This window comes from Struthio camelus, chromosome 1 (genome assembly GCF_040807025.1).
Source record: "Struthio camelus isolate bStrCam1 chromosome 1, bStrCam1.hap1, whole genome shotgun sequence".
Classification (NCBI taxonomy): domain Eukaryota; kingdom Metazoa; phylum Chordata; class Aves; order Struthioniformes; family Struthionidae; genus Struthio; species Struthio camelus.
In genome coordinates this window covers 105,666,133-105,679,526 of record NC_090942.1, presented here as the reverse complement: position 1 = coordinate 105,679,526, position 13,394 = coordinate 105,666,133, and the positions used below count along the sequence as shown (strand labels likewise).

At 46.0% G+C, this 13,394-nt stretch overlaps 1 protein-coding gene across 2 annotated transcripts in view; it reads right to left on the bottom strand.

Moving 5' to 3' along the window:
- Positions 1-1,521: 1,521 nt before the first annotated feature.
- The window catches only part of CD247 (CD247 molecule), a 58,373-nt gene continuing 46,500 nt past the window's right edge, over positions 1,522-13,394 (bottom strand). Inside the window, exons 2-8 of one of the 2 annotated variants that reach the window (XM_009682731.2) lie at positions 11,939-12,045; positions 8,770-8,823; positions 7,132-7,215; positions 6,384-6,419; positions 5,305-5,361; positions 3,364-3,402; positions 1,522-1,826 (exon numbers count right to left, since the gene is read on the bottom strand). In XM_009682731.2, the coding sequence (XP_009681026.1) occupies positions 1,761-1,826; positions 3,364-3,402; positions 5,305-5,361; positions 6,384-6,419; positions 7,132-7,215; positions 8,770-8,823; positions 11,939-12,045 (443 nt within the window). In that variant the 3' untranslated portion in view covers positions 1,522-1,760. Of the gene's footprint in view, positions 1,827-3,363; positions 3,406-5,304; positions 5,362-6,383; positions 6,420-7,131; positions 7,216-8,769; positions 8,824-11,938; positions 12,046-13,394 lie in introns of both variants that reach the window. The other variant, XM_009682730.2, reaches the window with a different exon arrangement.

The following is a 13,394-nucleotide window of genomic DNA, read 5'->3' as shown; positions in this document are numbered from 1 at the left end:
GTCTCAGTCTACTTTTTTGCACTAATGTGCTGTCTTTGAAATAGTCAAGAGATACAAACACCTACTGCAGATACAGTTTTACTGCCTAAGAAATTAGGCACAGCCTTGTAATTTATGTAATAGCAATTCCAGCAATTTTTTCTCTCCTTCTAACCCAGTCTTTTAAAAAACTAACGTGTATCTTCATCTTAGCAGTGTCGGCATGAGCAGCTCTTGTTCCTACAGTTGTGTCCTAGCACTACTCTCTCTGTCAGGACTGATGGACTAAACTGGTCAGCTCCTGACCTAAGTTAAAATAACCTATCTTTTTCTGGTTTATTTTTTAGCCTTGGTGAGTTGCTCGTAGGAGTTAGTGCCACAACTGAGGATGCAGCAGGAGCTGAGCAGCGTGGCTTTTATATCTGACAGCATTTTTCCAACATCACTTCCCCCCATACCTATGGTGCTTCCTCCTAGGCGGCATTTGGAAGTGCTCCTGCTGGAATACTGACCTCATCAGTCTTGCTTAGGAGATCACGCTGCAGGTGGCAGTTGGTCCAGCAAGCCAAAATGGTGTCAGCTAACGAGCTTGTACCCATCCCACAGTTGTCCACTGCACGCACGCACGCGCGCACACACACACACACACACACACACACACGCCGTTGCCACTACCTTTATTCATTCATCAAAAATGCATTACATTATTGACTGCTATCACTTTGGAATGACATCTGCATTATCTTTTAATAGTACCCTGATGGTAGACTGGTTTTGAAACTGCATTTCTGTTGCCTTGAGTGCAAAGCAGCTGTTGCCAGCAAATGATTATGTTGGTGGGTTTTTTTTTTTTAACATTAGAATTATCACAACAATTCTTACACCGGGAGACTGTTGTGCAGTGATGTTTGTAGATGTTGCTAATAAGAGGGGCAGAAGTGAAGCAAATGTATCCTTTAGCCAAATGGTGTTCTCTAGTACGTGGTTCCCTGGCTTCTTCAATATTACTCGCTTTTAGAGTCGGTTCTCCTTGTTTTCACAGTAACAGGGGTATCTTCTGCCTTCTGAGAAATTTCTTACACCGATTACCTGGCCTTTATTTAGTTCCATTTGCTGAATGTGTGGCACTGCCGTTACTTGACCTTTTGTTGGAGCTAAGTGCTGATTTTCTTAATACTGAACAGGTAGGTACAGCTGGCCTTTAGCCTCTGTCCTTAAACACAGTAACATTACATCACTTTTTACAGTTAAAGAAAAAAAAAAAACCCTGTCCCCTGTTAATTTCTAAAAGGTAAATTTAAACCAAAAGTTTAGCTGGCCTATGTCAAATGTTTTTATCATAAATAACGCAGGAAATAACTACAGCCTTATCTTTACAAGGGTCTTTACATGCAACAAAATCATAATTACATGACTTGATACCCCTGGAAGGCAAGTGAGCGCTAGGGAAACAGATCAGGCAATAGGAGAACCCAGGGATCTGATCTGGTCCCACAACACAAATCTTACAAAAATCTGCCTAATAACCACTATCATTGGAGGTAACTTTACAGATATGTACACTTTAATAGCTAAAGCTTGCAGTTACATGATTCAAGAGGGAAAGGAGAAGAGGCTGACCAAGTCCAGATGTATTCCCTCTGTGCACAAACCAAAGTGGCTTGCTGCACTGAGAAAATACCCAGTGCCTGTTTTGGATCAAAAAAAAGGCTTTCCCTTCTCTCCTTCCCTAAAGCAGGTGGGCATTTCTCACTTTTGCCCATCCCCTCTGTGACTCCCACTTAGCGGGGGGGCAAAGGCTGCATCTGGAGAGCGTCATATGTGTCCTTGGTTGCTGCACTGAGCCCCTGGAGAGAAAAAAAGAAAAAGAGGTGAGATAAATGTGACTGGTTAGGTCTCCGTTCTTGACTGATCAGGAACAAGTTGGCAGGGGCTCAGTGGCATAATTATATATATATTTTTTTTAACCTATGGTTTTTTTTACTCATGAGTGTTTCCTTAGTCTTTGTATGGTGTCAATAGCTATCACTTACTTGAAGGCAAGATGCATCCTGAATAACTGTTAGGAGTATATGACTACAGCAAATAGCCTAACAGGTTATGCAGTTCCTTAGAGTCCACTTTAACCTGCATATTGTTGGCTGTTGAGAGCTAACTGCTGCTAGAGTTAACATTGTCTACTAGCAAAATGAATAGACATAAAATGCTGAACACTGGTCTATGAACTTTTCCTCTGCAATAATTTGGACGGGAAATCTCATGCAACATGAGATAAGTTGGCAGTGGGGGCTTCAGGTGGCAGATGAGGGAAGCATCCCATCAAACTGCTTCCTGTGACTGTGTGGTCCATCTGCTCTGGTGGTGGTAAGTCAGCTGTAACGTGCAAGTTGCATATCCTTGCTGCCTCCTTGGAACCAACTACTCCAAGAGTGGGGTAGGGCAAAATATGAGAGTCTGAGGTCATGGATCTAAGAGTCTGCTAGAGCAGAGGTAACTGGGACGTCCAAGACTGAGCACTTAGCTAGAGGTGGTGCTTGCTTGTACAATTTCTTGCTACCTCTGTTATGAATGTTTAGTGGCAGCAAGGAGGTCGCGGTGTAGCTTAGAGTCATGAAATGTAATCATCTGAACAAAACCTGTACTGTAATTTGAAAATATTGATAGGGTAGTGCTTCTTATCAGCTAGCTGTGAAGATCGTGGTAGAGCAGGTTTTGAAGGAATGGTACCATTAGTTACAAGTATGACCGCGTTACAAGAAAACTCCCTACCGCACACTGTATAAGGACAAAATTTGTTTGTAATCTTGAGATGTCAGTGGCAATGTACAGGCTTCTACAGGGAACTGAAATGCATGTTTTTTGGAACAAGTGTGCATGGCAGCCTGAATAAGGCTCTGGGATAGACTCCTGCCCTCTGTTATGTGTGTGCAGCCCTGAAAACCCTGATCAGTTTGTGTGCGGTATGCTACAGTGGGATAGACTGAACCACTGATGCTTTGAGCCACTGCTGCTGTTTGGCAACCTGGCAGGAAGTGCTGGGCCATTTAGGCAACAAACAGTTTAAATCATTTCAGAGCCGGAACCATATGCATCATCTGCTAAAGTCAAAAGGTGGTTCTCCAATGATGCAGGATTGTGGAAATGCTTCCTCCTAGAGCTTCTAGGTAAGTTTTCCTGCCAGTTGTATTTAGAGCATGTAGCCACTTTATCAAAGTCACAACAGGGTGGTCTTTGCTCTGACTCTTGAGTAAGTGCCCTTAGAAAGGTGCTCTGCAGGCCCTGTAGCATCAGGCATCACCAACATTGCAGTTGGATACGTAGCTAGGAGCTACAGTAATGCCATGAAGATAGACGAGGGGTGCAGTTGCTGGATGTGTTGCCTACCTGGTAAACACCATCGTTCCCTTTGCCTCGCCGCCTCTGCTGCTTTGGGAAAGAAAAACAAGCATTCATTAAAGGGTGCTTTTCCCATTATGCAAAAAGAAAGAAAAATTTGACTTTCCCCATCCTGTTCTGAGGGTCAGCAGCTATGCTCAGCCTGGGCACCCCCCTCTGCAGGGTTTGCTGGCAAGTGCCTTCTAGTCTTCCAGGCTGGAACAGCCCAGACATGCTGCTTGTCAGCATTTGCTGCAAGCGCTGTGGAAGAAGAAGATAGCGAGGATTAGAAAGAAAAGTGGAATTATTTCAGTTTTATACCATGCTTTCTTAGCATACTGTTATAATGCTGCTATTTCTTTGATTTGCTGTATGCATGGTGTTTTGGCAATGTTTCTATAGGCAACTCTTGTGTTATGAGCTTAAGGTACAGCTGGAAGAAACGGTCAGCTAGTGCCTGAGCAACTCTGCCCTCTATTGGACAGACATGGACAATTATTTAAATTCTCTAGCATGCATTTTTTTTTGTAAACCTTTCAAAAATTCAAAGGACTTGCAGCTATGTCAGTCTGGGGAAAAAGTCACCCAGAATTCAGTAAAATAGACACTAGACTGTCTTGGTACAAGCAGAGCAAGGTTATTCAGACGAGCCAGGCACAAGGAAAAGTCCTCTCTTGAACTTGACGGCTGTTTGCAAGGCCAGGGGAGCTGTCAGACGACGCAGCCCTGTTGGGCTCCAGCGAGCAATTTCCAGGTAAGAACCAGGCACTGGCAGAGCTTAAAGCCACCTGCATGAAGGGTGACACTTCAAGCACATGGCTGGTCATAACTGCCCCAACGCCGCAGAGTATTGGTCCCTGAGGGTGTTTCATGCACATTAAAAACGGCAAGGAGTAGTGTCTGCTACATTTAAAATTGCAGTAGTCTGTTAAATGGTCCCATCGTCATGGATCTAGAATGAGACGAGTGTATTTTTTTCCCCAATACTATAAACGTTCATAAACAAAAACATGGACAGACCTTATAAATTGAGCTGGAATATGGCAAATAGGCTTCAGAATAGTAAAAAGGGGGAGGAGGGGAATAAAATGATGGGGTTGCTTAAGCACTTTCCATTGTGGAACTTTGTTTTGAAATGCCCTTTTGTCACTTCTCAGAGAGAAATGAAAGGTTAAAAATATGACACTTCGACCCAAAATAGAACCTGTGTAGGTCAGAGTAATTTTTCATGTTGCCAAAAATAATGTCCAAAGATTGTTTTGTTTCAACACAAGCTTCCCTCCCCCAGTTATTTGTGCACAGAAATAAAACCATCCATTTTTTTGCTACCTGTAGATATAGCTGACCTGTTCCTTTTTAAAATGGAGAACGGATGCGGGGGAAGGGGAGTGTTTCCCCAGTTACTTGTCTGAAGACAAACTCAAGCGCATAGAGAGAAGCCCTCCATTTCTGAATTGCTCTGGAAGAAAGCGCTCAACTAATATGAGTGGCTGGGCAGTCATAAACATTGCAGCCCTTGAAATCGGACGTTTGCTTCAAATATTGCTCACCCACCTGATATCCTCTGCCTCTTCGGTAGGGGTAACTGCAAGGATTTTTCTGTCCAAAAGTTGAAATGTTTCCCCTTGAAATTATTCAGTTGGCTCAGGGACACTGCTGATGTGCAGGCTATGTTTATAACAGTGATGGGGCAAGCCTTCCAGTCCAATCTCCACTTTGTTTTATGGCTACTATAACTCTAATGCTACATTTTTTATTTACTGCTACATCTAACACCCCAGTTACTACTGGAAATAGGTAACTATGCTCAGCTGTTTGTGGGTACTGTGTGGCACCAGGACTTTCCTGTGCAAGACTGCTAGGTGCAGTATTAGGCTGCTGGTCTGTAAAGGAATGGGAATAAAGACTTCTTCATCCTAGGCTTTCACCAGGAAGGAAGACAGCACTCACCTCTCCCTTCTTTCCAATTTCACTGTACGCCTCGCCCATCTTGTCCTTCTGCAGTGACTGCAAGCAGAGAGCAGGAGAGAGCCAAAGGGTTAATAGAAAAGCCCCTGGGGTGACTCCACTGCACGTCCGTGTTTCTGGGGCTGCCCTGCCTCAACCCAGCCCCCTTCAAAACTTCGTCCTCCTTCTCTGCGATAGGTTAGTTAGTGGTAGGTCCTGAATCTGATGTACGTTAAAATACACGTATGTCATACATGAGCAAAACTACTTATTAACACTTATCAACACTTATAACTACTTATCAACATCACCTCATCGCCAAATATTTAAATAGCCATAACGCTACCCTCAATAGGAATTTTTCATAAAACCAATTCCCTTTTCTAGCTCATCATCACGTACTACACCACCCCAACTCTCTAAGAAAAATCTTCAGGCAGCATTCATTCAGGAGACAAAATTGCACATGCAGCTCAGGGAAAGCCAGGAAACTGTTCCAAACTCTTAGGACCTGCTGAGATAGGCCCTTCTGATCCAGTAATGATAAAGGCCATCTTGGAAACACATTCATTTCTTCTTATTTAGTACTGAACACCCAGAAAGACCCTGAGCGAGACATAACTATTAGCGTTCATGCAGCTAGCCTTTGGAGCACAGACCATCAACTTTAGCTAGAGTTAAAGTAATTAAAACAAGAGGCTCCTTAGCTGCCATTCTAAGCAGCACTGGTATTTGTCAGACAGCAGCCAGATAGGCTGCAGCACAAGCCCATAAAATACAGCGTCATCATTCACATGGGACAAAGGTCAGGATGCTCCTTCATGGCTAACGCAAAGCAGGTACGTTGAGCCAAAGTCTTTTCCCCATCTGCCCCAAGCAGTCAATGTTTTCTCCTATTACTGAGACATAGTCAGAAGTTATCTAGCAAAAAACAAAAAAACACTTGTTTGAAAGGAACTGTTAAGTTTGAACCAAAACCAAAATTGGGTGGGTAGGTGGGGAGAAAGTCGCCAATGAATTAGAAGCTCCTATTGCCAGCCAGTCTGCCCCTCCCGTCCCTACTTCCAGTTCTCGCTACTCACAGTGTAGACGGTGTCCTGAGGGGTCTTTCTTCTCTGCTGCAAAACAAAGGCAGAAAGTTGCCCACATGCTGCACTACTAGCATCTTCTCTCCTCTGTCGTGCACGTGCATTAGCGCTAAGGCCCAGCCAGAGCTCTATGGACATGTCCATTACAGCCCATGTTGCCCTCACCCATAAGGCTGTTAAGGCAGCTTGCTCTCTGGGAAATTAACTTAATTTCAATAACTGGTAACACTTAGCCCTTTTCCTCTCAATCCCTACAGCTGTCATCTGCAGGCAAGCCCTGAACGCCTAGGCAGCAGGTTCGCCCGCCCTTTGTCTTTGAAACTGTTCAGCCCTGCAGCAGAAGCAGTTGTTTTGGCTGCTGCTCTACTCTGTTGGCGCTTGTTTGGAGGTATCGCGCACAGAGAGCACTACTGAAACACCCCTCCCGCCTCGCCTGCTCCACATCCGCCCGTGGCTGGGTGTCACTTTCTATTCGGAGTGGCTGCAAGTTCTCAGCAGTGGGGAAGGGGTGGGGGTGGGGGGGGGACAAGGAGCAAAGATCAAAGCGGGGACATTTTAATCTTGTCCCCGCCATGCTGTCAGCCTCGTGACTTACTATATAGACTTTGCCGTTCCCTCTAGCGGAGGGCATGGGTGCTTAGCAAAAGCGTGATGAATGCCTGCATGTCTAAACAGCGGTTAGACACAAGAAGAAAAGAACCAGATTAAAAGAAAAAATGGGGCATGCGTGGGAGGAAGTTACCTGGTGTCTCCCACCCATCTCCGGGTCTACACCTCTTTTTGCCCCCAGAACGTCATATTCATCTCTGTGCCCGCGAGACAGTTTCTGAAATGAAAAAGCAAGAAGCAGTGATGGACATTGCGATCATCAGAAGATAAAACAGATCTTGACTTTTAGTAAAAGAAAAGTAAGGGAATCCAGCTTGGTGTCCAAAGTCATGAGTGCTGTAACTGAGGTGGAAACTATTTTTACCCCTTGATGCTGCTGCCAACAAAAAACGTCTATGACTACGCACTGAAACAACAAAGGGGGGGGGGGGGTCTCTGCTGTGCAAAACTTCAAGCGATTGCCTCAAGAACATTTCTTAAGTAGAAATGAGCCTGGCAGGCAGAGCGACTCTGACTTTTATGCTTTGTCTGCCAGTGGTGAGTGAAGAGCAATGCGCTTGATTTTTTTTTTTTTTTCCTTGCAGAACAGCTGGTCTAAATTTGTATTAAGTGAACGCAGAAACTTTATGCTCAACTCGTTTCTTATTTGGGACCAGTTACCCTGGAAGAAGGCAAAGGAGTGATCTCGGGTCAGACTAACACACTGGGCAGGGCAGGTACGTCAGGAAATTCTGTTCCCATTTCAGGACAAGCACAGGGAGTGTTTAATGCTATTCAAAAGCTGACCCTTTTAAACTTTAAAAAAAAAATAGTTTTCATACATTAAGTAGTAAAACAGTGGAACTCATTATCACAGGATGTGGCTATGGTCAGGAGCCTGAGAGTAAAGAAAACATCAGAAGATGACTAGACATATCAAAAATAGCCAGAATTTAATGCCACCATGAATGAGCAATTTAGCTAGGAAAGACAGACAGGATCTCGTCTGTGTCTCCTTTCACTGTCTGAAGACCCATTTGATGCTGGCTACAGCCAGGGCGCAGCGGACAAGATCAGCCTCCAGTGCAACGTCATATGGCGGCTGTCATGTTGCAGGGACAACAGGAGAGTTCAGGACCAGAGATTTCAGGGCTGTGTGACTGGGGCTCCACACACCTGGTGATACAAGAGGCACGACCCTCCGTTCCCCCCCAGTCAGTAATGCAAAATTCCTGAATGTTTCCCCTTCCTCCAACCCACATCAAATAAAGCAGAAAAATAAGTATTTGTTGTGCCTGTGGGTCAGCCCTGGCCAGCAGCACGAGCTTACAAGAGTACATTCGTTGAGACTAGCGAGCAGGGAGCTGCGTGCCAGGCTGCAGAGGCCTGTGCGTAAGGAGGGGGTGTGCACACTGTTTATAGCACTCTGGCGGCTGCGCACACAGCTCTTGCAGACACATTATATAATGTGGCACATAGAGCCTGGTCGCTGAATCAAACTTGGTTCCTTGTATTGCCGTCATGGCAGTGGATCAAATCAGGACCCTACAGTCCATATATCTGTCTGGCCCCTGACCAGGTAAGAGACCACAGTTGTTGCTGCATAACAACAACTGTGTTGCATACTTTGGGATATTTCTTTCATTAGCTGGGGGTCATCCAAAGCTTTTCTGAGCCACAAGCAATTCCCCATGAGTAATTAAGTGCCCCAAAAGGGGTGGCTGGATAGCAGATTTTGGGGGGAAAAAATTATAAAACAAATGAACAAAGAAACAAAACAGTAGCTACTTACATTATACACATCGTCCTGGCCTGGCTGCAGCTGTGGCTCAGGGGCTTGGCTGAGCTGGAAGAGAGAGCGCACCGTCAGCACCGAGGGCCGCGCCGCCGGTCGGTCAGGCCTTTCCTTCCCTCGCTCCCACAGGTCGCCCTTGGTAGAAACAGGGCGCCGCAGAGGCAGCCAACCCAGGGCACTGCTGGCGCTTTGGGAGACGCAAACCCTTACTGCACGGGCACTTTTATCTACCTGCCTATCTGCTCGCAGAAGACAAGTTATTTTACTTGTGCGTTACGCCAGTTCACAGCTATTCAACACAGCCATTGCTGCCCCCCCGGCCCAGATTTTCCAGTCCTCTTTTGTACGTATCCAAAGCACATGTTAAGAAAAGTAGCTCCATCCCGCTATGAGCAGGCAACTGCAGGCTGTTCCTAGAAAAACTGGGTATCTGGGGCCACCACTAACCCAAAGCCCACCTCGATCCTCTAGAGAAAGTAGCGCCCACAGCGCTCCTGAGGGTCCCTTCACCTGCTGCCGCTGGGACGCCCCAGAGAAGCTTCTGCCTTGCAGGGCCGTGGTGCCACCAGGGTAAGTGATCATTAGTGGCAACTGATGCATTAGGTGAAGGATTGCCCTTCTATAAGCTACTCTTTGGCACGGCTCCTCACAGTATTTATGGGTGTTTCATTTTTGAGCCAGGCTGTTTCAGGCAAAAATAACAGTTGTTGGTTTTTTTGTTTTTTTTTTAAAGTCAGCAAGAGCAGCCACTGGAGTGCTAGTCATGTCCAAAAAAAAAAAAAAAAAAAGTGTCAAACCATATTCTCAGTATTGCTTTCAACCTTTTTTAGTTATTATACATACATTAAAATCAACTTTCTAGCTGGAATTGTATTCAGGAAACCTAGAGGGATAAACCTGACTGTTTTTTTTTAAATACTATCTGTGGTAAGCACAAACTATCCACCCACCCATTTCCCTGTGGGAGGGCCGTTATTGTCACTGAACCCTTGCCAGGGCCAGTATTTACCAACCATCCAACCCATGCTCTCCTGCAATGGAGCCTACAGGTCCGTGTAGGCTATAAATTAAAAAAAAAAAAAAAATCATAGCAAAAGCAAGATGGTACTCTTGGCTAAAGCAACCACAAACAATTCCTTCAGCCAAGAGGTGAAGTGACAAAAACGTCCCAGCTTGGAAGATTTACAAAAAAGTTCTAAGTTCATGTCAAAATAGAGAGCCCCCCCCCCCCCCCCCCCCAAAACTGGTCCCCCCGGAAACTGCCTTGTCAGCTTTTTGGTGCTTTGTGATGGCATTTCTCCTAAAACGCCTCTGCCACTTTTGGCTTGAGAGACTTCAGCTCTCAGCTAAACAGCTCCTAACGCAGCAGTGTCTGTGTAGGATGGACACACACGCACACGCACCCCTTGCCCCACACACACACACACACCCCTGTTTTGACCGGGGCATTTTTGCCTTGGCTACACGCTGAGCAGCCAACCCGGCCGGCTCACGACTGCTCGCCAACAGGCAGCAGCAGCCCTCTCCGCGCACCATCCAGCTTTGCTGCCGGTGGGGCCGGCTGGTGCCTGCCAGCACAGCCCCGCTCCCACGAGGGCCGGCATTAACAAATCTGCGTTGCCACGTGGAGCCCTTTGACTCCTTTCTCTCCGGCGCATGTGGCTTTTTCTTCCGCGGCCCAGCTCCATTAATTCAGCCTCCCAGCATGCTAAACACAGCTGTTGTAGTTGCTCTATGTTTTAAAGCCAAAAAACACCATATCCAGGCCCAAGATACAATAGAAGATGCAGACGCAGCTTAACAGCTCTCCCAGTGACGAGTGAGAGCAATGTTTGCCTAGCGTGGCTCTGCAGATCCAGCCTGCGTAACCGCAGAAATGGCTTTCCTCCTTCGTTCTGTTCTTCCCCCCAGGCAACAGCTTATTTGCTACATCTGAACTATCACCAGGCGCATCGTGGCAAACAGCTAAGCACGCCAGGAGGACGGCAAACATGCTGAGTCCTAAGGGTGAGGGGCGCTGCCTGTGTCTGTGTGTGTGCGTGTATGTGTGCATGCACGCGTGCCTGAGCAGCTTTTCCCTCTAGCAGTCTCAAAAAGACTTCCAGGGCCAGAGCAGCATTTTCATCCACAGTCAAGATTTACAGTGGCAGCAAGAAGAAAAAAAAAAAAAAGAAGCTTCTCCTTTACCATTTCTCAGTTCTGCTTAGTTCCTCCAAATGTGTTTCTTTCCGAGTTCAGTACTGGCTTTGCAGTCCTGAGAAACGACCCATCTGCAGAGCAGGCACCATCCTACCCTGTCAGGACTCCTGCTGGTAGTTTCAGCCACGACCAGCTGAGAAGCACACCTAGAGCCTAAGTGCAGCCAGCCTCTGCGCCTGTGGCAGAGGCTGAGCTAGGAGATGTACCCGTCGCTTCCAAGGTACCTTTTGGCCTGAATCTGTTGTTCAGGCCAAGCTGAAAGAACCACTGCAGTGGAGCGCCCTGTGTGGGGGAGAGGGAGATAGCTCCTATCCTATGATGAGCAGAGCTGTGGGAGCAGGTACGTGTGTGGAAACGTACATTCCTCATCACATCATGTTATCTTCTTCTGCAGAAGTTGGACTAAAACCACTAAATGCCTCCCTAGATGCTGAACAGCTGCCGGATGTAACAACAGCCCCTCAGTCCTCCCCTCACTCCTCTCCTGTGGGAGCTGGGCCCTTGGGGTTATATCATTCGCACTCCCCCACTGCCAAACATGTCCGACTTCTGGAGACGTTTTACTACTTTCTCCACAAGCTCAACATTTCTCCTTGATTTTCTGTACACATCCTCTTCTCCTCCTCTCTTTCCAATGACAAAGCAGCATCAAAAACAAAACAAAACACACTGTTGAATAAGCATTTCCCAGCTATTCTACTCAGAATCTCTGACTGTGCCCATCATTGTGGCGTTAACATACTCTTTGCATTATCAAAAAGAACAGCATATAGTACATATTCTTCCTCTCCATTCCTGAGCCCTCAGAGACAACAACTCCCCCAAATCACCCAGTTTTGTGCTGGAAAAGGAAAATAGAAAGGTCTTAGAATGAGAGACATGCTTTCACTCCACCCCCCACTTTCCAGCTCAGTGCAACTTGTGTATGTAACAGAAGCCAAATGCATCAGTGTTTGGACAGACTGACCTTAGCTTTCACGAAAAGTGCTGTTATGATGACTGCGTAAATGAAGAGGAATCCATCCAGCAAGTAGCAGAGTCTTGGGTCTGTCAGTCCAAGAATTGGTACAGCATCTGCACAGAAACATCAGACACATTAACAAACAAAGCCATTAACTGAGTCTTTGATAGCATCCTCGTGGCAGTGCTGCATTGCAGTTTATGAAAGAAGAGCCAGTATGAGGGCAAGTCTGTCCATTTGCGAAGAAGACAGCAATCTGAATGAGACTCATAGAATAATTCAGGCTAGAAGGGACTTTTGGAGGTCATCTGGTCCAACTCCCTCTCAAAGGAGCACCAATTAGACCAGGTTATCCAAGATCTCATCTGGCTGAGTTCAGTGCGCCTCCAAGAACGGAGGCGCTCACAACCTCCCTGGGCACCCGCTCCGGCGTCTGACCTCCCTCAGACAGTACAGGACATTTTACCCAGTGCTCCCCAGGCTGCAGGGCCCAGGTTGTGCTCCCTGTGGCTCACACATGCAGTTACTGGATGAGTGCGTGGCCCAGAGCACTCGTAATCTGGGAAAATCTGGTAGTATCTCCTGCAGGCATTCATCACTACATCTGGTTAGGTTAGGAATTCTTTCACTAACTAAAACGAGCATGTGTGAAAATATATCAGTTTTGACAAAATTTTAGAGAGCTCCTCAGAGCCAGGATGAAATTTCCTGTAAAGTGTAAAGAAAGACATACACCACCATAGTCAGCTGAAGACCCAGGCTCAAACCCCTGCTCTACCTTATTCGAAACAGGAATTTGAAGATACATCTTCCATATCCCAGGACATATACTGAAACCATTAAGCTACAGAGCCTTGTCTATGAGGGCTTTCTGGAGTTCTCAGTTTGGGGACGTTAGAGACTATTAAATATAAGAGGGGAAGTATGGGCAGGACTTTTTCCTGACTTTTAACCTCAGACATCAGAAAATGTCCATGAGCTGCCCATAAGGCACCCTGGTTTAATTTCTGGTTGAGAGGAAGGTTTTCAACCTGAATTCTCTGTATAGGAACCTCAGCTAGCTGCTTCCTGTTGGATGGTTCTCTCTGAGAAGAGATTAAAAAAAGAAGCTTTAAAAAAAAAAATAGAAGTGTTGAAACTCCTCTAAGGAAGAAAATCTGTATGCCATCCTAACTGAAAGCTCAATAAAATTGTTACTCAGAAGAGGTTACTTTTAATTTCCTAGTTCATGTTGCATGTTACATTTATACCCTGACCCCATGAAGAGGGGCACAGTAGTACTGCTGATCTGCAGCAGCTACGATTGACACTGCCCCGTATCAGTTTGTAAACATCTAATAAGTTCAAAAATGTAGCTGAAAAAAACCAGAACAATTTAGATGAGACGCCTGAGCAAATATAGATCCAATATGCAGGTCCAGGACTATCCCTAGAGGAAAGGCTATATGGCACGGTTTAAAAA